The sequence below is a fragment of the Parasteatoda tepidariorum genome, chromosome 6, assembly GCF_982258835.1.
Source record: "Parasteatoda tepidariorum strain Cologne lab strain chromosome 6, Ptep-v5.0, whole genome shotgun sequence".
NCBI lineage: Eukaryota > Metazoa > Arthropoda > Arachnida > Araneae > Theridiidae > Parasteatoda > Parasteatoda tepidariorum.
This window is the reverse complement of record NC_141760.1, coordinates 44,557,794-44,582,900: the sequence shown is the minus strand read 5'-3', so window position 1 is coordinate 44,582,900 and position 25,107 is coordinate 44,557,794. Positions and strand designations below refer to the sequence as shown.

At 27.1% G+C, this 25,107-nt stretch overlaps 1 protein-coding gene across 2 annotated transcripts in view; it reads right to left on the bottom strand.

Annotated features, from left to right (window-relative positions):
* Positions 1-25,107, bottom strand: part of Sec71 (ADP ribosylation factor guanine nucleotide exchange factor Sec71) — a 62,917-nt gene that overhangs the window by 14,429 nt on the left and 23,381 nt on the right. For both annotated transcript variants that reach the window (XM_016070935.5, XM_071178743.2), the window contains 15 exons: positions 23,663-23,810; positions 21,274-21,451; positions 21,008-21,154; positions 18,710-18,880; positions 15,962-16,046; positions 13,745-13,904; positions 13,506-13,657; positions 12,572-12,700; positions 11,193-11,351; positions 10,973-11,096; positions 9,883-9,982; positions 8,616-8,826; positions 3,844-4,168; positions 1,022-1,182; positions 539-935 (listed from right to left, as the gene is read on the bottom strand). In XM_016070935.5, coding sequence (XP_015926421.1) covers positions 539-935; positions 1,022-1,182; positions 3,844-4,168; positions 8,616-8,826; positions 9,883-9,982; positions 10,973-11,096; positions 11,193-11,351; positions 12,572-12,700; positions 13,506-13,657; positions 13,745-13,904; positions 15,962-16,046; positions 18,710-18,880; positions 21,008-21,154; positions 21,274-21,451; positions 23,663-23,810 — 2,647 coding nt within the window. The remainder of the gene's footprint in view (positions 1-538; positions 936-1,021; positions 1,183-3,843; positions 4,169-8,615; positions 8,827-9,882; positions 9,983-10,972; positions 11,097-11,192; positions 11,352-12,571; positions 12,701-13,505; positions 13,658-13,744; positions 13,905-15,961; positions 16,047-18,709; positions 18,881-21,007; positions 21,155-21,273; positions 21,452-23,662; positions 23,811-25,107) is intronic.

The window sequence follows — 25,107 nt, the reverse complement described above, 5'->3', positions numbered from 1 at the left end:
AGATCATTTCACATATCATTAAACTTACCTACTAAACATTGCAATATATCTGCAGAACAGATCAATGTGAATGCTTTTGAATAATTTTTAAATATAAATACTTAAAAACACAAAATATGTGCCAAAGTTATTTTTATTAAGTATTAAATAATTAAGTGCAATAAAAAATAAAACCCTACAAATTTAGCGATTTTGACTAGCTTTAGAGATTATGAAGTTAATGTGGTTTATGAAAAATTGTAGTTTTTAGAATTGTGTAATATAGATTTTCTACTGTACGTAAAAGAACTTTTTAAGACTTTTATCATAAGTTATTATTGGAATGGTTTCATCCGTAGTTAAAACCGTAAAGAACATAACAAATATGACAAGAATATGTTTCATTAAAATTAACTGACCAGGGTAAGCTATCACCATACAATAGATGATCCCTCCATCCAAAAAAAAATAATAATAATAGTGCAATAATGTTTTAGGTTTGAAAAATACATAATAAAAATCAAAACAAAAATTGATTAAAATCTTAAAAATATTTCACCTTGTTGCACACACCACTGCAATTGTACATATAGACTGTCCAGCATAAAGACATTCAGTAGATCATAGTATTGAGTGAACACATCAACAACACTGTATAAGGCATGGTTGCAAGTTGTAGTCATCCATTCTGCTTTCTCCGTTGTTTTCTCAGGCAGCTTCATGTTATCAAAAATACGAAATATAATTTTAAATAGTTCATTCCACCAGTGCTGAGCAAACAACGAGCCATATGTTTTGATAATTTCAAACATCACAGTCAATGCTCGGGTACGCACATCCAACTTACACCTACTGACAATATACGAGAGTTCAAATAATATAGGGAACCAACCACGGACCCATACTCTATCACTTTCGGGAACACTTAAATCTTCTATATTGTGCTCTTTGAATACCTAAAAGACATAATTAATTTTTATTGTATGGTTGTTCACATAGAAAAAAAAAACTAAATGAATTTTTAAGGAAAGAAAAAAATTACATCTGGTTGCTCAGCAGCATATTTTGCACAATGCCTAATCAGACGTATGGCTTCCATGCTAGTATCAGGAAAACAGGCATTGCATGCAAATTCAGACAGGCACTTGACAGAATCTTGGAAGGAATCAATAAGGGAGGGAAAGTACTTTTCATAGATTTGTGCTAATGAAGAGAATATATTCATATATTAAACATATCATATCATAAACCACATATATTAAAACATATTTATCCCATATTATTAATAATTAAATGTAATTATATATTAATACGAAAAACAATTAAAGATATTAAAAATAATCGATATTAGTAGCCAAAGGTGAACATAATAATGCATCACTCATGAATATATTACTTTTAAATCTAAATTCCACTAAAATGAAAGAGAGAAAACTTCCTTAATTCTCTTAAACAATATTCATACTAATTTTTTGATAAATTGAATGATTGTATAAACTGCAAACAACTATCCAGTAATTATATTAGCATTGAAATGAGAGATAGTATTAAATATTAAAAAAAAGTCTTATAAGATTCTTATACAACGAAACATCGAAAATATGGACTTACTATTTTTTCATTCGTAAAGATTGAAGTTCAAGATGTAGATATTCGTATTTTGTAATTACATCATATTAAAAAATATGATTTTGTAAACTGCGGAAATCTATAACAATAACTTCAACTTCTATAACAATAACTTCTGAGAAAACAATTGACAAATCGTAAGGATTTTCAATCAAATTGTCGTGAATTGAGCACGTCATAAAGTGACTATTGATATATATAACTTAAAACTCAATGCACATGCATGGGGTACTATAGCCTAAAAGATATTCAGATTTCAAAAACCATGTAGAATTAATTGCCGAAAAAATTATAATGACAAATTCATGAAGACTTATGGTGAAATAGTTGCGATTCAGCATGTTCTCCAGTATGCTTGCTCATACATGCATATCTTTATACTATTAAAAATCCTGAGATTTAAAAATTATCTGTTGCAATTACTGCTGGAAAATGCGCAATAGGATCACATGAGAGCCACATTAAAAATTAAATACCTAACTGTGTGAATTGAATGTTGCATTCAAAATATTGGTTTTTTAACAATGTCGAAATATATTGCAAATTACTGCCAGAAAAGTACTAGAAAGATCACATGAATTTAAGATTAAATGGGTGATTTGCCAATTGTAGCAATATCCAATTAAAAATATCAGGATTTTGAAAACTACGTGGAAATCTGCAATAATATTTATGAAAAAAAAAAGAATCTCAAAACAGTGAACTATGATTGAATTATCTCAAAACGAGTGAATGAGAAAGATAATACTTAAAAGCAAGATTTAAAATTCACATTTTATAATATCATATTAAAATAATTAAGATTCTTAAAACCAAGTGGAAATTAATAGAATAACTGCTGAAAAGAAGGCCAAAAACCCACATAAGTTAAGATGGAGATTAAATACATCTTTTTTTCATAATTTTGATCTTTTTAAACCTGGCCCTTGTAAAACCAAGAGCAGTCTAAATTTTCAAGGTTATACAGTATAAGCTTTACAATACTTCTTTAATAATGAACAGTGCGCATAAAAAAGGAGGAGACCCTGAATAATTTTTGATCTAATGATCAGATTTTCACGTTCTAGGACCAAATCTTAATGGTTCAAGGGGGTGACCTCAAATATGCTAATTAATAAGTGCAGACAATACTTTGAAGTACGAAATCAGGCACAAAAGCGTACTTTCTCTGAAAAAGCATACTTTTTTTTATCTCCGACGGATGCAGATTTCTAGCCGTAATCTGGAAAATATGGTCCACATACTTTGCTCAGGAGAGAGCTCCAAAGTTTGGACCCATTAACGTTAATTTTACTTTCTGAGTATTTGCTATACCTCAAGAACTTTTTAAAGGGATGGAAAATTTTTGCACACAATTAAAAAATTTGTTTATTCAAAGATAATTTCATGTAAAAAATAACTTTTAGCAAATATTTATTATTTTTTATTATTTTATTTAAGAATGACCAAAAAAAATTTTAATTGTGAGGTATAGAATTTTTTGCATCATTTTAAAGAATGCAATTTTATTTTTCAAAACAGAAATTTGCTCAAATTTTGTATTTTGTTATATAAAATTACATCTTTAATATGGTGCAAAAAATTGTATACCTTACATTCAAAATTTTTTCAACCATTCTCAAAAAAAATTTTTAAAAAATTATTAATGTTTAACAAAAGTTCTTTTTTGCATAGAATTATCTTTGGATGAACAAATTTTATAATTTTGTGTAAAAATTCTTTAATTTACTTAAAAAGTTTCCGAGATATAGCGAAATACGCAAAAAGTAAAATTAACATTAAAGGGTTCAAACTTTAGAGCATTTTCCTGATCAAACTATTGAGACTATATTTGGGGGTCAGAAATTTGCATCCGTCGGAGAAAAAAAATGTTTATTCAGAGAAAGTACGTTTTTGTGTCTGATTTCATAACTTAAAATATCATCTGCACTTATTTTTTAGCATATTTGAGGTCACCTCCTCGAACTATTAAAATAGAGTCCTAGAACGTGAAGATCGGATCATTAGATGAAAAGTTATTCAGGGTTGTCCTAATTTTTAGGGGGATGGGACACACTGTACATGTGCATAGAAAAACTATGTTGCATAACCAAGCAGTTTTTAATGTTAGCATTCTACTTTACAGATCTTAGAAAGTATATGCAAAGTGCATGATTAAGAAAATAATGATTTTTTCCCGAAATAATAATAATAAAAAGATTTTATTTAAAATTTGGTTAAAAAATAAATACTTACTAATAATTTTTCCCGTAGTCTGAAAAGCTAATTCTACAATACTTTCATTATCATCAGCAGCTGCTAAATGGAACACGCTAAAAATATTTTTCCAACCAGACTTAATATTTGATGCTTGAGAATTTACCATCTGAGCTATACAACGTACCACCATGTCTCTAATTGCAGGTGACCGATTGTTTTTCATCACATGTTCAAAAGGTCGAAGAAATTCTTTCTGGAACCTAAAATTTGTAAATTCTCCTTTTTCTAAAAATTTCATGGAAAGTTGCCGAAGTGAATCGACTGCGAAAAAAGCAACATCTTCAATAGGACTGCAACCAACCTGTTTTAAGCAGATAAACATCATTAAAAAAAATTTTCTATAAAAAAAAGAGCACAAATGAAATCTGCAAATAAACAGAAAGAAAAGAAAATACTTATTTGTCTGAGTAAAAATTATCAAACCTTTTTTTTAATTTAAAATTTATAATTAAAAAGATTTATAATTTCATACTCTTTTGCAACAAAAGTATTAATAATCTCTATAGAGGAATAAAAGAAAAGAAAATACTTATTTGCCTGAGTAAAAATTATCAAACCTTTTTTTTAATTTAAAATTTATAATTAAAAATATTTATAATTTCATACTCTTTTGCAACAAAAGTATTAATAATCTCTATAGAGGAATAAAATTTAAAGTCAGGAAAATTCGTAGGAAAGTAATGAAGCAAAAAATATTATTTGTATACAACTCCATCCCTTTTTCTTTAATTGAGTTTTAAAACAGTCAATCATTTTTTGAATTACTAGAATAAAATAAGAGTAAAACATCTTAGAAACCTCAAGTTTTAAATCTTTTTTTTTCTTCAATAACTGCTTTGAAATGAAAAAACACTGCTATATACTTCTACTTCTTAGGCATTACAGCTGGTTACCGGCCAAAGCCGTCTCATTCAGTTTACCCCATCTAGATCTATTCGATGCTATAATTCTCCATCTGTTAACTCCAAGTCCTTTAACCACTTCTCTACTCTATCTAACCATCTAGGTCTAGGTTTCCCTCCCTTTCTTTCTCCCTCTGGGGTTTGGAAGGTTATTTTTAACAGGATTTTCATCGCTATATTGAAATACATGTCCAGCCACCTTATTTGGAAAACCTTGATCACTTTCACTATGTTAGGTTCTTTGTATTTTGATTGTAATTCATGTTTGTAACAAATTCTCCACGTTCCATTTTCTCTTACTGCACTAAAATTTTTCTCAGCATTATAAAGTCAGTTTTTCTTTGTCTGCTTTGTTAATTATTGCCCAGCATTTGCTGCCATATAAAACTATTGGTCTCTCTAGTGTCCTTGAACAACTTTATTTTTGTTTCACAACTTACGCATTTAGATTTTAACTGGTTTCTTAATCCTCGATAACATCTGCCAGCCATGTTGATTCGATTTTTGATTTCAATTTTTATGTCATTATCATTATTTACTTTTGAGTCTACATATTTAAATTGAGCTACTTGTTCAAATTCATATTCATTAATTTTCAGTGGTTGCAGATATGTGATTCAGTTTGTTATTGTCATGAATTTAGTTTTTTCCATCGTAGACTGACAATCCTTTGTTTTCTGCTGTCTTCAGTGCACAGAAAGTCTCTACTGTAGCTGCCTTAGTTTTTCTCCATGATATCGATATGGTCTGCAAATGCTAGTAATTGTACGGATTTAACAAAAATTGGGTTCTGTGTTTGTATACCAGAGTCTCTAATTGTCTTCTGTAGTGCTTAACTCTACAGATGGCATGAGAGGGAGTCTCCTTGTTTCAGTCCCTTTTCAGGATAGAAAGCATCTGATACTTTTGATCCCAAAATTTACTCAACACTTTACTCTATAAGTGTCATTCTTATGAGGTTAACCAGTTTTTTAGGGATTCCCAACTTTGACATCGTCTGATACAATTTCTCACGATTGATTCTATTGCAAGCTGTTCTAAAGTCGATAAAGAGATAAAAGGTATCTAAGTTACATTCTCTGGTTTTCTCAAGTATTTGTTTAATAATGTGTATTTGATCTGTCATCAGGGATGAGAGTAGTCAAAAAGTAAAAAAGAGGAAATCCAAAAAAAAAAAAAATTTATATATATATAAACAAAAATTTGACAAAAAAAGTGCGATTTTTAAACTTGTAAACCATGTGATTATAAATCCCGATATAAGGCTTTTAAATCACGTAAATATAAAACTCTACATTGAATTTAAAAAATGCGAAAATACAAATCTTGATGCATAATTTTTAGATCACGACGCATAATTTTTAAATCGCGCAACATTACAACCGCAAAAACGAATCACGACATTGGATTTTAAGCTCGCGTGAATACGAATTGCTACATAGGGTTTTAAAAGCTCGTAAATACAAATCGCGATATTGGTTTTTTAAATCTCGTAAATAAGAATCGCAATGTACAATATTTAAATAGTCTGAGTAAGAATCGCAACGTTCAACTTTTAAATCAGGCAAATACGAAAATCGATGTTTGATAATAAAATCGCGATTTTAAAAATGCATAAATACAAAACACGATATTGGTTTTTTAAATCTCGTAAATAAGAATCGCAATGTACAATATTTAAATCGCCTGAATAAGAATCGCAACGTTCAACTTTTAAATCAGGTAAATACGAAAATCGATGTTTCATAATAAAATCGCGATTTTAAAAATGCATAAATACAAAACACGATATTGGATTTTTAAATCTCGTAAATAAGAATCATAATGTACGATATTTAAATAGCGTAAATAAGAATCGCAATGCGCAACTTTTAAATCAGGTAAATACGAAAATCGATGATTGATATTAAAATCGCATGAATAAAAATCGAGATATTTGCTGAATCTGGACTTGGGATTTCTAAAAGGCTTGTTTGTATTGTTTTTGGTTAGATATAATAAATAAAAATTTACAAGATTAATTGAATGAGCAAATAAATATTTTCACCGCAAATCCACCTCTATTTTTTTCTCTTTTCTTTGTTTGTTTTCACGCCAGAATACAAGAAGCAGCGACGTCTGAATTACGAAAATACGAGCTATCCCGCCAACAAATAAAAAATATGGAAAATGTTATTTTCTGTGCATGAAATCAGAGAAAATAGCTAATATAAGTAAAAATGTGGAAGGGTTAGCAGCTAGGACGTAGTTTGAATTTTCTGTTTATCTTTGAAAATCGTAAATAAATATAATTATTTTACTTCAACGACTGAATTTTAAAAGAAAAGCGGGATATTTATATTAAAAAAAACTAAACTTTTAGAGAATCGGAGTTTTAGATAAAAAGGCTGAAATTCGAGAGACAAAAAAAAAAAAATCATCAATATATAAAGGTCAACCAGTTTTCTCCCAAGAAAATGATTTTTAGACAAACTTCAGAGAGAGGAATAAGGACTTCAATGATTTCGCTCCGCGGAAAATTAAATTCCTCATAAAATATTTTAACTAGTGCAAAAAAAAATTTCAGCGGAAATTAGCGGGAAAAATGGAAAAATCTGAAAAAAAAGAGGAGATCCGAGGAAGAATCTCATCCCTGTGTCATTGATCTGCCAATTTGAAATCCACACTGGTATTTCCCAATTACTCTGCTAGTATAAATAACAAGTCTTTCTGCCAGGATACTTGTGAAGATCTTGAATGATGTGTTCGAGAGAGAAATTCCTCTATAGTTTTTACAGTCCAGCCTGTCTCCTTTCTTGTATATTGGACAGATGGAACCATCTTTTCATTCAATGGCAGTTTTGTCCACTGTCCATACACGAACTATAGTGGCACGTATTCTCACAAATTTATAGAATTTCGTATTCTCACGAACTTGCAGAAAATGAAGAGCTATCTGCTACCAATTTTGAACATTTATTGTCTGAACTACAAATAAAGGAGAATATTCAAACTAAAATTTCCGAATATATTTAAGTAAATAAATGTTTATTCATTTTTCATTTGCACTGAAAATATTTTTGCAGTACATATTTTTACTGTGAAAAGTTTTTTTATACTTATTAAATATTTATTATCAAATTTTCAAATCCATTACTTCTTCATTACTTTTCAATCATTTTCAAGTCATTATTTAATCGTTTATTTTGATCAGCATTTGCCATTTTCTCATATCTATTGCTTATAATGAATGGTTCCAAAAGAGAGGACTAATCAAGGTTCTACTGTATTATAATTTTTATAACCATGACCTTTATATTTATATTTTACAATTTTAGGGTGTGTTAATAAAACATTGCAAATTGCAAACATGAACTGGTCGAACATTAGGAAACTAAAATTTATGCACCATTTTTTCCTGAATATAAGTTGACCCTTCTTCTATTAAAATTTAAAGTTGGAAGATTTTTCATGCCTTAGTTGTATAAGTCAACCCTTTAATTCACAGGAGTTGAAATGAAAATTATTAACCAATCACATTCAGACTGCAAGTTCAGTGTCTGAAAGTTATATGATTGAAACATTTTTGATTCCTGAAATTAATATATGTGCGATCTGTTCTAAATAGTGATTTTTTAATAAAAAAGAATTTATTTGTGTTATTTTTCACCTCTTTTTATTAGTTTCATCATGCAAATTTTTTAGGTATAGCTTAATTTGATACATCCTTTGGTTGAAATCTTGGATATCAAATATTACTGTTGAATAATTCAACCCAACTATCACAGCAATTTAAAAGCTCAAAAAATCAATTTATACAGCTGAAAATATGCAATGTTTAAAAACAACAAAAGTAATCTTACTCACCTTATTGAAGTGCTCTCCAAGAACTTCCCAAATTCTAGCCCACTTTAAACGAATTCTTCCCATATTGTAATATGAAATTTCAACTATTTTTTGTAAGCTAAACATTCTTGGATGTGATGAATTAGCAAGTTCTTCTAATGAAACTTGACACAATGCTTTAACAAAATCAACAATTGCATAACCATCTAAGCGAGTAGATCCTGTAAATATCCTATAAAAAAAAACACAACATGATAAAAAAGGATATACAACTATCAAAACAAACTCGATAATTAGTGCAATTAATAACACAAAGAAAAAAGAAAAGAAAACCAAAAACTGTAATTAATGTTTAAATAACATTTAAATATATTTTTCTGAAGCAATAAAAATCTGTTATATATTTTACATGTTACTGAAGTATATTAATGTATGTATTAAATTTGTTCCAGATTAATGAATGTATTAAATTTGACTTCAATACAAATTTCCTTTTTTTTACTAGTTTGGCAGGTCCAAAGAATTGATTTCTTAATTTTTGGCAGATCTTAGAATTTCTTTGATAATTTTAGCACAAATAGTATAAAATAATGATTGACAAGCATAGAAAAAACAAAACAAAAGTATTGATAAATTACAGTTATTTTATCAAGCTTTCTCTTTATTTTATTTATTTCATGCTTTCAAGAGCCTAATAATATTAATTTATGAATTTTTAAGCAATCATATAATTTTATAGGATAAAAAAAGAAGCCTAATTCTGAAGTTGCAGAGGAGCCGGATAATCCTATCTTAGATTCTAATAATTGGAGTAATTTCCGTTTTGAACATTAATTCTAAATAATTTGTACTATGGCCATCAGCTAATACACCAATTTTAAAGTATTTATCTGGAAATGAAGCAGATCAAATAAATCGAAAATAAGAATTTTCTGAAGAAAACAAATGCAGCATACGTACATACACCAGATTTACAAAACTTATATTAAAAAAAAATTCTGTGAAATACTTATAATCTTAAGCAAACACAGTAAAACCACACTATGATACTCCTAAAATAATTTTGAGCGATATATTATTATCCCAGAATTATGCTTGCTTAACATAGAATTACAGTTATCAAAGAAAAAAAAACAAACCAACAATAATAATTATTATAAAATTTGTAAACTTCTTTAACATTAAGAAACAATGCTTCAAAACTTTCTTGTGGATTTACATAACCTTTGAAGAATTTTAATCTAAAAATAATCCATTTATAAAAAAAAAAAAAAAAAATTATATTTACCTGTCTACAGCAACGACTACACTGTTTGAACTTGTTTCTCCCAATGTTTCTTGGAGAAGAGCACTCCTCTTTTCATCCAAAGGCACTCCCCCACGAGCCACTATGTGGAAGATAAAATATTATGGTCAAAAATAAGATTTCAAAAACCTATATAATATGGTCAAAAATAAGATTTCAAAAACCTATATAATATGGTCAAAAATAAGAGTTCATTGTATTTTTTAGTATTAAACAAGTTCTTTACTTATTCTTTGACTTTTCCAAGACAACTTTTATAAAACAGTTCTCTAAAAGGTAGAATTTTTTTTGTTAATTATATGTTTAGTGATAAGGTTCCAAAACCAGCTTAAACCAATTTTCTTAGCATTAAACAATTTCTTTTCTTAATCTTGAACTTTCTCTAGACAAATTCTTCAAGACAAATTTTTTTAAGTATTATATGGTTAGTAATAAGGCTCTGAACACAGCTCAATCTACTTTTTGTATTACTCAACAAGTTCTTTGCTCATTTTTTAACTTCCCCTAAAGCAATTTTTTTTTTCCTAAGACAACACACTATGTAATAAAAATTTTTAAAAAATATTTAATGTTTAGTAATAAGGTTTCAAAACTAACTCGATCTACTTTTTCAGAATTTAATAAGAACTGAGCTCACTCTTTGAAGTCATTAAAGGTTTTGTTTCACACAGCTCCTTATCAACTAAAAACAAATATTAGCTAAACATGGCAATCAAAAACAGCTAAAATTACACTAAAGTTTCTCTTTCTTTATACGGCACTAGAATTTTTGCATTTCAAAAATCAAAAAAAAAATTTTGATAAAAAAAAACTTTTATTAGTTATCTTTTCATGCTTGAAAAAAATACAGGTAATTCCAAAATAAAACAGTATTCTTTACTTGTGAATAACAAAAATGATTCTAATCATATTATCAATCAAAATATTAATGAATTAAAATAAGAAAAAAAAATTAAGGTTTATATGATTTAAAAAAAATCAACTAATTATCACTTTAAGTAACTGTAGTAATTTTGAAAAATTATCTAGATCAAAATTAATATATTCGAATAATTTAAAAAATAATAATTACAATCAACGGGATCTAGCATCAAAGATGAACCTTCAGGATGGGATGACTGTGTATTCAAAAATTGAGGCTTTACACCAGTACCAATGAGTTGTGCGAGCTCTAGTTGAGATATGCAACGCAATATCTGAAATTAAATTTTAGAAGAAATTATATACAACTTACGGGATAAAAGAGTGATTAATAACCGGATAAAAGAGTGATAGAAAAGAACAAAAAATACCTCTAGCCAAGACTTTCCTAAATAATTTCCATCAGTGTGTGCAACTGTTATTAGGGTTTTAATTGTATCAATATTTTTTGCTTTCATTTCTGTTATGGGAGAATTAGCAGTCAAGAGAGTAAATCGAGCAAGAGCTTGAACATAAGCATCTCTTTCCAACTATAAGAAACAAGAAAAAATAGATAAATATAAAAAAAAAAGTTTACATACACACAAAGTAAAGCAAGAATATTTTTTGAAAACAAAAATTTTTTGTAAAGAATTAAAAAAAAAATAGTCACTGATATTTATAAATATAAATAAATACATGTGAATATTTTTTTATCAGGAGAAAAATAGATTTTCTATCAACATGAAGAACAAAAATCCTAAATATTTTTATTTTAATTCATATCTTAAAACACTTACAATTAAAGAATGCAGTTAGTTACAATAAAAGGGTTTAAAATAGCATCTAAGTAAATTAATAGAATTGTGATTAAAAATTATGCCACTAAAATTTTTGCTAAAAAAATATCTTAAAAATTGGCTATAAGAAATTTAATGAAAAAATTTTAAACTGGGATTTAAGCTGCATAAATTCTGGCAAACATCCGAAATTCCAGATAATTCACACAACATTACAACTTGAAAATTATAGATTAAAAGAAACTTTGAAAAAATATAAATAAGATTGCGACCAAAAATCACTCAATGAATAAATACCAATTGAGAATTATTTCAGATTTAACTAAGGAGTGAACCATGCAAAATCTGATGACAAAATTAATTTGTAAAACCACCTCTTGAAATAGATTCCGAAATCAATAAAACTTGATATAATTTAAGTGAGGAAATTAGTGCTGATAACACAAATTTGTGTTGTGATAAAATATTGAAAATGTCCTCACTGAAATGTGAAATTCTAAAATAACATGGCCACAAATCATCATTACATGTAATATCAGTAACATTCAGATTTTTGATAATGCGACAATGGAATAATCACAATCAGTTTGGATTGGCGAATTTTCACTTTATTATAGTAGATAATACTTATATTGTAAAAATATAATAAGAAACATCAAAATAAATTTAGGAGGTTCCAATTTCAAGCTTTAAATAAATTTAATGTAGAGTAAATTTCTTAATTTTTAAATGGCATTTAAATGCTGAAATAATTTAGGATTTTGCAAAATAAATCAACCATTAAAAAAAGGCTCCGTATGAATTAAAAATACTACAAGAGAAGTCAATTCCACATTTTGGAGAAAAAAATATCCTAAGCACTATTAAGTACTTGAATAGCTCAATTAAATACTAGAAATAATAGTTATATTAAGTATATTAGTTTGCAAAACACGTTAAATAAACTATCTCATAAAATAAATAAGGATTACCGTCATATGAAAAATACAAGTTATTCGAATCGCACATCTGATTCCATCCAAACAAAGTGAAGCTATTTCAGAGTCATCACAGTCTTGAAGTCCAATACTGAATGCAGCTAAAAATGGAGTCCATGCCATCTAAAAAAATAATAAATTACAGTGACTTTTGTTATACTATTCCATAATCTATCACACAAATAAAAGAGAAAGTTGGCCTTTAGTAGACAAACCCACTTAGAGGAAGACAAGAGAACACTAAACACTCTAATAAAACATTATAACTTTTAAATTAGATAGCAAATAAGCTAAAAATTAAGACAGAGAAAATATATATAACATAGACTTTCTTAAGTACACCAGAAGTTTAAAATAATAAAAAAGACCTATATCCATCAAGCAAGCTAGATTTGGTAAAAAGTTTTGATATATCTTTATTTGTATCAAAGTAGATATTGTAATTTGTTTCAGAGTTTTTTTCAAATGATGATTTTGAATGTTATACGACATCACAGTTCACGATCAAAGTTTTAAAAAAGTCTGAAAGAATTCTGCACAGCAATGTAAACTTTTTACAAGTTTATACAGTAAAAAAAAAATATTGAATGACTAAAGTTTCAAGAGTACTAAGTGGTTAATATTATTTTTTAACCTGTCATAATTAATTAATATTATTTCTTAATCTGTCATAAATAACATCAAGTTATATAATATATAAGGTTATATGCAATACATCAAGCAAACCCAAATAATAATAAGTTACAATACAGTAATTTATAATACATCAATAAAAGTTACACAGTAAATGAGTAATGAATAAGGTTATAATAATAAGGTACAAATTCCGCACAAATTAAAAAAAAAAACATTTTCGTTATTAAATTATGTATATATTATTTTCATTATTTAAAAATGGGTGTACATAAAAGAAATTTAAAATATTTACTTTGAACATAGGACGAACATGCTCTAAGTGCTTCGCACGGGTAAAGGGAGCTTGAACATGACTCACACTTTCCATTAAAGCTTTGGCTGTTTCAGCCATTTCTTCCATTTCAACATTGTATAGAAGCCGTCTTTTTTTCTCACTTCCTAAGTCTATCAAATATTCATAATATTTAAAAAACATTTATTGATACAAATGAAAAACACATAATTAAGAATTTTAAGAAAACAGCTAATTACTTTGTTTTCCACTGAACTTAGTTGCAGAAGCCTTCATTTTGATTTCATTTCCAGCAATTTCATCATAAATTTGAGACAAGTACTCTTCAGGAAGATCCTTACTATCATTGATTCCTCTATTCATTTTTATGTATTGCTCTTTAGTCATTTTACTTTTAACCTATTAAGAAATCATGTTTTTTCTCTCAATAAAACAAAATATTTGTCTGAAAAAATATTTTTAGCAGATATAAATGAAATAAAATCTATTTTAATGAATCTGCACATGTCATGAAAAATAATATAAAAGTTAAATGAAAATAAAAAAATATATAGATACATTAAATTTGTAGAGAGGATTTTTTCAAATTATAAATTTTCAGACAATAATTTCCTAATTTAATAGTTTTTAAAAATCTTTGTACCTTTAAAAAACCAAGATAAGTTTTTAGATGCATAAGTTATAAAAATTATTTATCCCATATCAAAAAAGTTTTCAAAAAATGATTCATTATTCAACACTAGTCAGAAAGTGAAAAAGAGGAAATCCAAGAATATATATATAATATGTAGAGGTTATGATATCCAACAATTTGACAAAAAAAAGTGTGATTTGTAAACCTTGTGATTATAAATCTCGATGATTAATTTTAAAATTGTACGAATGTGAATCACATGCCTGATTTTAAAACGTTTGAATAAGTATTGCAATTTTAAGATGAGAGAATATAAATCTCGATATGTGGCTTTTGAATCACATGAATATGAAACTCGCTATCAAATTTAAAAAATTCGAAAATACAAATCTTGTTAACTTTTACATTGCGCAAATATGAATCCTAATGTCTAACTTTTAAATCAAGTATAAATACGAAAATCGATGTTTGATATTACAAACACATAAACGAATCACGGCATTTTAATTTAAACTCGCGTGAATACGAATCGCTACATAGGGTTTTAAAAACTCGTAAATACAAATCACGATATTAGATTTTTAAAGCTCGTAAATAAGAACTGCGATGTACGATATTTAAATAGTGTGAATAAAATCACAACACGCAACTTTTACACCAGGTAAATACGAAAATCGATGTTTGATGTTAAAACCGCGTGAATAAGAATCGAGATATTAGCAGATTTTGGCCTTGGGATTTCTAAAAGGCTACTTTGTATTATTTTTGTTCAACCATAATGAATAAAAAGTTACAAGATTAATTAAATGAGAAAATAAATATTTTCACCGCAATTATTTCGTTTGCTTTCGCGCCAGCAAACATGAAGCAGCGACGTCTGAATTACGTAAATATAAGCTATCTGGCAGGCGGGTAAAAGTACGGAAAATCTTATTTTCTGCGAGTAAAAGAAGTGAAGAAAATAGCTAAAATAAGTAAAAATGCGGAAGAGTTAGCATATACGACGTCGTTTGAATTTTCTGTTTATCTTTGAAAATCGGAAATAAATATAATTATTTTATTTCAACGACTGGATTTTTAGAAAATGCGGAATACTTATAAAAAAACCGAAATTTTTAGAAAATCTGAGTTTGTGATAAAAAGGCTGAAATTCAAGAGATAAAAGTGGAAATCCGCTAAAACGCGAAAAAATCTCATCCCTGTCAACAAAACAGCAATTGTACTCTTTTTTTCGAAAAAAAAAAATAGAAATGATTTAAATACGATGTGTTTAAATGTCTGGTAAATGCGTTTGTAATTTAAAAGCAACAGTGCTGAGACAGGTACTATCAAACATGATTGAAAAATAAACGAATTTTAAAAAGCATCAATAAAATTTAAGAACATTGAGGCACAATATGCATGCATTGATATTACGTAACTGTGCTGATAATATCAAGAAGAGGGTCGAAGCTGCAGCAAATGTTTGAAGGATAACAGAACAATTAAAAATTAGCAGTAACAGATTATTTACACAGAAAACTGTATAATAAGTAACTGACACGGACTTCTGGTGTATGAATGAAGACATTTTGTTTTCAAGCTTATCTATTTCCATGTATCTATTTACCAAATTCTTCAGTATTTTTGTACATATCATAAACTAAAACATTTAATTGGTTTAAAAGCGTGATTTTTTTCTGCTTGACCTTGAAAAATTCAACTGAGCATCAATTTTACATTCAATACTTGAGTCAACGCTTATTTTTTTCAAATAAACTAAAATAAATGTAAGTAAGATCTTTTTAAATATCCATTTTTTTTTAAAAAATTCATATTTTACCTGTGGACTATGTAAATCTGTAGTAAGCATAATAATAGAATAGGCGAGGACATAAGCAGTATCAGCACTTGAGAAAAGTGTATTACTGAAATAAATAAAAATTAATAAGCTAATGAAATATGATCAAGAAAAATTAATACATATAAACATATTAAAGATTGATTCATAAATACATGACATGATTTATAAATAAATAAAATCAGTTAAAGATACAATTATGTAAAATAAAATTAGATTTAAGGCAAAACAAAAACTGTAAGAGTTGGAGATACTTTCAGAATATTTACCTTGTTGCAATAATCATTTATGCAACAAGAAGTTGAATAAAATAAGAAATATGCGAGAGCAAATAATTAGTAGTTTAATACTTCTGTGTGACATTAAGTCAAAATTAAATCATATGTCAAAAATCAACTCAATTTATTTCAGTATGTTTGTCAATAAGTGTTAATTAATCTTACAAGAAATGTTTAATAAAAATAGTACATTAGTTCATTGTTTAATTTAGCTTAGTGATAAAATTTTTCAAACAAAATTTCTAGTCACACAAAAAATAAGAACAAAATAGATAAGTTTGCATTTATGTTATAAATGTTTGTTTTTAAAGTTTAGTTTTTGTTTGGATGTTTATAAAAATTTTTACTATTCAAATACCTTTATATTACATAGATTATTAAATTAATATTTTTTAAATATTTAAAAATACAGTAGAGCGTCGATTATCCGAACCCTTATTATCCGAACGTCCAATTATCCGAACTATGTCCGAATTCGCATTTTTTTTCTTCTCTTTTTTAAGTTTAGAATTTTTTTTAGCATATCAACAATTTTTCTACATTTAGAGGAATAGATAATATCCATTACATCTGAAGACCATATTTAATTTACAACCTTTTTCAGCAGTTTTCTAATAGTAGCCATACATACATGTATTGTTATACAGTTAAACCTACATACCCCTTTAGTCCTCTTCAACTGAAAATTATCATCAAAGAATGAGAGCTTCATTTTGACAATCTACAATTGTTGGAAAGCAGAATGTGTTTATGAATAGATAAGTGCTGAAATTCTACAATTGGGGGATGGGTAGTTGTCACTCATGGTTAATGATTAGTGATTACAGTGCCTGGAATCTTAAATCTTGGAATAAAATTCTTATCAGAAAAACAAACGAAATTGCAGTTTGTGAATCGGTAGATCTTTCGGGTAAAAAGATGCCAGGTTATACAGCAGAAGAAATAGAAGACTGGTGTCGAGACACTGAAAACGACTCAGGATTTCAAATTTTAAATGATCATGAAATTGTTTCTGAAATTTTGAATGAAAATCGGAACTCCTCAGATTAAGAGGAAGAAGTATGTGATCAAGTTCAAGATAGTGGACCTTCTCATAAGAAGCATGAAATTCATTAGATATTGCAATGAATTGCCTAGAACGTCAAAATGATGTTGATCCAATTCAGTTGATTTATTTAAAAAGAATAAGGGATATGGCTGCACAAAAAAGAGCATGTTCTTTGAAACAAAAGTCTTTGCTGGATATCTTTTGCAATGGAAAATAAAGAAAAATGTGGTAAAATCAGTAATTGACAAAAAAAATTATAAAAAAGCCGAAAAATGATAAAAATGATTCAAATTGAAAAATAAAGTTTAAAAAAATATATTTAAAAATTGAAAAAAAAAAAGTCTTAAACTCGCCAGAGCTATTTTGGATAGTACTGCCAGTCCTAAGCCTAGAAAAAGTGTGAAGGGAAGTTGGTGCATAAATAATAATCATTTAAACTGGGTTTTAAACAACTTTCCAATTATCCGAACCACGTTCGGTCCCGAGCAGTTCGGATAATCGGTGCTCTACTGTAGTATTAAATATTGCTAAAAGTAATTTTATGTTAGTTATTGTTGACAGATCATTCTTTTAAAAATAGAAAACTTCCACAAACGAATTCTTTGATTTGTTGTAATCCGTGATGACAATTTTTCTTTTTTATTTATATAACATTTAATTCAGGAAAAATGAAGCTTAAAATAGACTTAAATAAATCCAACTAGAGGAATCCATAACAATGTTTTTTCAGAAACTTGAGATAAATACAATTAATTGAACACTTAATTACAAATGATTTATAAATGAGAGATAAATAAAGCTTTCGCTAATCTTTTTAATTAAAAAAAAATGTTGAATTGAACATAAAATGTTACAGATTTTCAATACTTATTTTAAAGTTACAATCTATTAAAAAATTCTAAAAAAATTATATCTCAAATAACGGAATATCATACTAATATGGACTTGATTTGCTTTAACACTTTTAATTTGAGTAAGATTCTGCAAACAAATATTCTAAAATTAAATTCATAACCAGCTTTTACCTAATGAAATTTTTTCAATAGATATCTATCTTTTAGCATTCCTCATAATAATTTTAAAATACAATTTCGTCTCTACCCAATCTAAATTACTAACAAAATTAGCTTAAAATGAAATGCATTACATTTTAGAGCTGCAAAATGATGCTCCAAGGAATATAACACAAACTTATTTTAAAAAAGATAGGTAGTATTTAAGTTAGTTAAGTTATTATTAGTTAGTTCATGAAATTGAAGACAAAATTTAAAATAATATTTTTATAGGCATTAAAAAAGCATAATTTATAATTAAACAATATTTTAAGCAAACCAAAATTGTATAAAAATTTTTTTAAATACTACAGTTTACATACTTTGTAAACTGTAGCATTAGTTTACATACTTTGAATTACATTCGCAATAACGAGAAGCAAATTTTTCCATTAGACGATCAATTTTCTGAGCTTCGCCTGGCAAACGAAATCCTTCAAGAAAATTGCGTAGAGCTGATACAATATCTTTTTCTGCAAAATCCATTTGATCGACATATGCATACATTACTTCCCTGTTGATTCTAATAAATAAAAAAAACATTCAATAATTTGATATGAAATCTTTTCCCAGAAATTCATTTTTAATTTGAAATTTACATTTTTTATTCATAGAAATTTAATTTGAAATTGAAATAAAATATTTAGTTAATTTTAGTTACTGTTGACATACTATGGTGCAAAACAAATTCTATACATATCTAAAAACGCTATCTAGGCATTCCACAGGACACATCAATTTAATTGCTCTATCAATCCGCTAAAAGTAATTTTCGTTACCAATGCCAAAATTAGCTATGTTCTTACTTATTATGATCACTAGCTTCAGTCTCATAGTCAGTATTTCTAAAATAACATGGTAGTTCATTAACAAGTTTTTTAATATGGTGACAAAATAAAGTTTAAATAAGTAAAATTATGCTATGAAATAGAGACATAAGTTTATTTTCACGCTTCTAAGTTTTGTCAATAATCAATTTAAGTTTATGATATTTTAAGAAAAAAATTTAGCAATGTTGTTAAACTAGTTGTGATGTCTAAAAATAAATTGCTTTCTGAAAGAGAAGAGTTAGAATTTTATGCACTATATAGAAGTCATAAGAAATCTATCTATTATTTTAAACGGAAAGAGGATAAAATAAAAATTACTTAATCACATTGTAATTTTGATAAAAATCATCTTACTCATAAAATAACCCAAAAGTTAACTTTCTGTAAATTGTCATTTTCGAAAATACATAAATTAAAATTATGTCATTTTATTTACTATGTAAAGAAATTATGTTATTTTACTTTTAAATCACATAAATACCAACATTAATGCATGATTTTTAAACGCATGAGCACAAATCACGATGTCAGACTTATTACATGAATACACAAAGTGATATTTGTATATGAACTGCAATTCGTGGGCACTTGGAAATCCTGAATAACTCAAAAGTCGAATGATGAAAACAAAATCTTTCTTATTAGTAACAGTAAAATTAAAACTTGGAGAAATATTACACAGGGAGCAAAAATAAAATGCATATTACAAAAATGGAGAGAATTAGCGATACTTAGTGCAATAATCGAAAATCTTTCAAAGCGGAACTTTCTTTGAAGCTGTTTTTTTTCTAATGTAAAAGGCGAAATAAGTCATCTCTGTTGAAATTATCAGATCACTGATACGGAAAACAATCATCCATGCCTCTGACTAAAAATATGCAGGTGAAAATGTATACAAAAATAAAAGTCAAACTATACAATACTATCTCCAAACAATAGTTTGCACAGCTAGTTATGTTTCAAAGTTAGTTTCTATTTCATTAAACATTTTCACAAATTAGAGGATAAAATTGCAAGCATAAAATACCAGGATTTGTCACTAAATGTCACAAGAAGTATGTTTGGCTCATTTTGCGGCAGCTGAATCATTCTCGTAACAGAAGACATAAGATTTTATAGACTACTAAAACTTTTGACATCGTATTGAAAGGAATGAAAAATAGTTTTCATAAGAAATCTGGTTAAGGTTGCAAAAAATGTAAGATTCTCAAAACGGCGACTAAAGGAGAAAAATTTTGCCAACTATAAGTTCTGTTTTAAGTCAGCAATTGATAAACTAAACATTCTTAATGGTTCCAAGATAAAAGCTTTGCAATTATGATAAGCATAATTTCAGATTCTTAAAACGGTGACTAAAAGACAGAAAAGGAGGAAAATTTTACATGAAATATGAAAAGCCAAAAAAATCTAATGCCTGACCACTAATTATTTTATGCTGATGGTGAATCAAATTTTAGAGATCTTGGACCTTACAGATATAAAAGTTTACCATTTCTATATACTTTATAAAATGTTCTTATCAATAATTGTCAACTTAAACGAAGTTTCCAATTATCGATAATAAGACAAAATCTATTTTTAAATTTTAACATTTGCCTCTGTTGATTTTGATCATTCTGTAATAAGCTAAGAATTTTAAATACTTTATGAATAAAAATCAAATATACCAATAATACATAGACAAAAACAGGTTAAATAGATGATAATGAAAAAAATTATTAAAAAATATGCTTACATAATCCAAAGACATGTACATTATTAAAAAAAAGCACAAACAAAAACAAATAGGAAATGAAATATACAAGTTAAAATAATCTTACTTATTATTGTCACCAAGAAAGTCACCAATCATTGTTCTATTTAATCTTTCTTCAGTGAGCAAATATTCAGCAATATCAGCTGGACTATTTCCCAATATGCCATTTTCTTGCAAATAGGCTATTCCCTTATCAGGTTTTCGGTTGAATCTAGTAATGTGATATTATAAAAAAATAAATAAAATGTTTGTTCTAATGAGCCATAGAAAAAAAAACAATTGCTTTTATGTGCATTTTAAAGAATATCGTTAAAAAAAAGTAGAACTTACAAATCATTGCCATGCTCTCTAATTTCTTTTAACTGCTTCATGACTTCAATGTGCTCAGGATTATCATTTGGAGTAGCAGTGAAACTAGATGATGAGCTTAAAGAATTAATGCTACCATAACTTGTGATAGTTCCTTTCCCAGAATCTATTTCTGAAGTGTCCTTATGCTTCTCAGGTCCTTTAAAAGTAATGTTAATTACGGCACAAAAGTTTAAAAAAAATAATAATAAGGATAAAAATAGCAAACACAATTCAATTTGACATAATACAGGACGTCCTAAAAGTCATACCCCATTTGTGCTATAAATTGCTGCATGGGAAAGTATTGTTAGAGGAATAGCTGGTGACTGTTAAAGGTTATTAAAATTGGGGTGTTTCATAAATATTAACTTTTTCTAAGGAATCTAAAGTTCACATCAACGAGTTCCCAACCACCTTGACAGAAGAAATTGAGGGCTGTATCATTGAAATTCAACCATTCACGAGTCACTGAAAATTTTAAATAAGAGTGCCAACAAAATCTCTGAAGCTGTTTTTTTTTAATATGCTATTTCATGCAAAACCCTATTTGTATGCTTAACAAGTAAATAAAAAAATGTCATAAAAAATTAAGACACCATAAAAGTATACAAAATCAAACAATTACATAAAATATCACATTTCTTCGTTAAAATCTTTGTTTTCAGGCAAAATTAAATCAGCAAATTTTAGGATTATCTGTTAATATACATTTCGCTCAGATCATACCACTTTTAATGAAATGGGAAATTAAATTTGGGCATAAACGTCAATTTTAAAACAGTTAAAACTTAGCTGTTGATTATAAACTTAGTGTAATACTTATTTACAAGAAACAAAGTGTAACAACTTTTGCTATATTCCCAACCACTATTTAATCTATCATATTTTACATTAAGTATTTTGATATAATTCTTAAGACTAATTTTTTTTAAATAGTTATTCTCCCAAAATGAAATAAATACAATTATAAATCATTACTCTGCAATAATATATTTTACAGAATTTTAAATTAATAGCACATCTTTAGTCACAGCATATAATAAATGGCTAAGCATAAATTAGAGTTTTTAAATAAAACACAATTATAATAATGTAATTTATATTCAGTGGTCAGAAATAGCAGTGCAGTAGTGAAACTGCTGTAGTTGCTACTTTTTTTCATAGTTTGTAGAGTCGCTACTTTTTTTTTCAAAAAAAAAGCAGTGCAGTGAGTAGTTTAATACAAAAAAGCAGTAGTTTGTAGCAATTTCTGGTAACTACTTTTAACATTAGTTTAGCAAAGGAACAAGGTTTTAATACAACTAACTTTTCGAATTTGAAAGGCACAAAGCTTCGAGGGTCCATCAATGGATGCAATAAAAATGCCCTTGTGATTATGACAGTGCCTTAACAAGAATTATGTATTTAGACTCATGTATAACTAATACTCCATTTAACCATTACGAATAAAAAATAATTTATCACTTCTGTCATACTTTCACATGCGAATGTACACTGGTGAATACCATCAATGTTGTTTAAAAGGAGGAGACATACTTTCGATGTACTTAATTTCTTAGCAAGAATAAAAGAGCATTAAACACTTAACGAAATTTTAAGTATTGAATAATTTCTTAAATTAAACATTCGTTGGCAAGAAAGATATAAAAAGTTTAAAGTTAAATGAACTAATTCGAAAAGAAAAAAAATTTTAGAATAACAAACTGGCTCGTGTAAACATGAATAAATATTTCTTAATTCCTCATGTTTAAATAAGCCAAATCTTTATTGAAAAAAGTTTTGAACATAGGAGTTAATTTCTCCAGCAAAATTCATCTCCTACAAGTAGTGAAATAGTTAATATGTTTAAAAATAATTTGTAGACACTAAATTTAAAAATAAGTAATTGTAATTAACTACATTCAGAAAGTTGTTACAAAGTAATAACAAAGTAGTTGTAGGAAACAACAAAATTAATTCTAACCACTGTTTGCAATCTTAAGTTTTATTGAAAATAAAGTTGCATCCTTCATTAAAAAAAATTAAATATAAAACATTAAATGGTTTTTAAACAAAATAAAGTTTGAAAAAAATTCATTACTGAATGAAATATTAGCATAAGTTTTACTTCTGTATTCATTTATATGGAGGCATATCTATGGTGAGAGGTTGTTTACAATTAGAATCTATCATCCTGAAAATCCTTTTTTCAGATATTCTGAAATTTCAACAATTCCAGGTATGGGACTTTTTCCACTGAATTATTTTAACATAATTACATTCAGAAAAATACTAACTTAAGTTTAATAAAAACATGTAATATATATATCTAAACAAACACCTTTGAGTTACTGTGTATCTAAAATATAAAAATGACAGCAAAAATTACCCAGATTTGCTTGTTGTATTGGATTCACATAAAGGTCTTTGCTCCATTCAACCATACACTTCAGTATACAAACTAGGCATTCAAGACCTTTAATTCTCATAGATTTTTCTTGTGAAGAGGTTGCTCCAAGCTCCAAAGCTTGTCTTCCCTATCATGAAAGGAAGAAAAAAATTTTTTAAAAAAAGTTATTCTTCAATTCAAAAAACCAAACACATAAATAAAAGTGGGAAATTTGCCCGCTCCCCAATTAGATTTTTGGCATACCCAAGAATTACATAATTTTTCTAACAAGTACTAACCATAAATTCCAGTGTAATTTTATAAAAAAATCAGGGGTTGATTATAAATAAAGCCTCTGGTAATAAAGTCAGGCATTAGCTGAGCGTGAAATATCAATGCATTATAGTAATGAATAAGATAGTAATGAATAACTCTATAACAATTAACCTTAAAAAACTTTTTTTAGCTTGTTATATTCAATTGATTTTGCATTTTTTCATATTTTCTTTACATATAGAAAAAATTAAGAATAAGAATTTATTGAAGAGTATTTTAAAGAATATAACACAATAAAAACTTTTAAAATGTACCGTAAAGGTACAAATTTAAAGATTTCAGAGCATCATCTGTGCCATATTCAATAACTGTTTGCTTCGCAGCATTTGTCAATGCATCGTTATTTGAGGAGGCATCTCAGAGCATCTTTATTTGAGGGCAAACATATCATATCCACAGAGAACAATGCAAAATATTTTTAACTAGCAAAATTTGTAGACTTAATATTTTTTTTCTCCTTTTTTAATTTTAAAAATTTTTATATTTAATTTTCTCAGTGGTCGACTCATACAAGGGATATATGGTATTTTCCTGAAGAATAAATTTTATCAACAGATAAAGCTACTGATAAATTTTAATACTTTTTCACATAATACTCATTAGCTAATCTGATTCGATTTATTTTATACTATTTATTTGTAATTTTTGACAATAGATTGTTTTATATTATTATTATTTTTTTTTTTGGTATCCCACTTTGTAATGAAGATAATGTTTAACAAGTTTCAGGACTTCAGAGTAAAACTGAAACTATTTTTCTAGAGCATATATGTGATTTTTATTTTTTGATTATAATTTTAATGTTATATCTACCACTGTTATTGAAATAAAAAAATATTTATTAGAAATAAATTATTAATATTACTGAATGCACCTTCACATCTTAAAAAGTGATCTGTTTTTTAAGTTTAAGGTTTAATAAAATGTTCAAATAATAAGATCTCTTCATACTATTTATAGTAATTAAAATTGAAATCATGTTGCTTATATTAAGTTAATCCTTAAGGCTTAGTTCATTTGCAGTTAATTGTAAGCATGGTGGTAATTGACATTTATAAACAAACCTTTTCTATGTAAATATTCATTAAATTTAAATTCAAATATTGTAA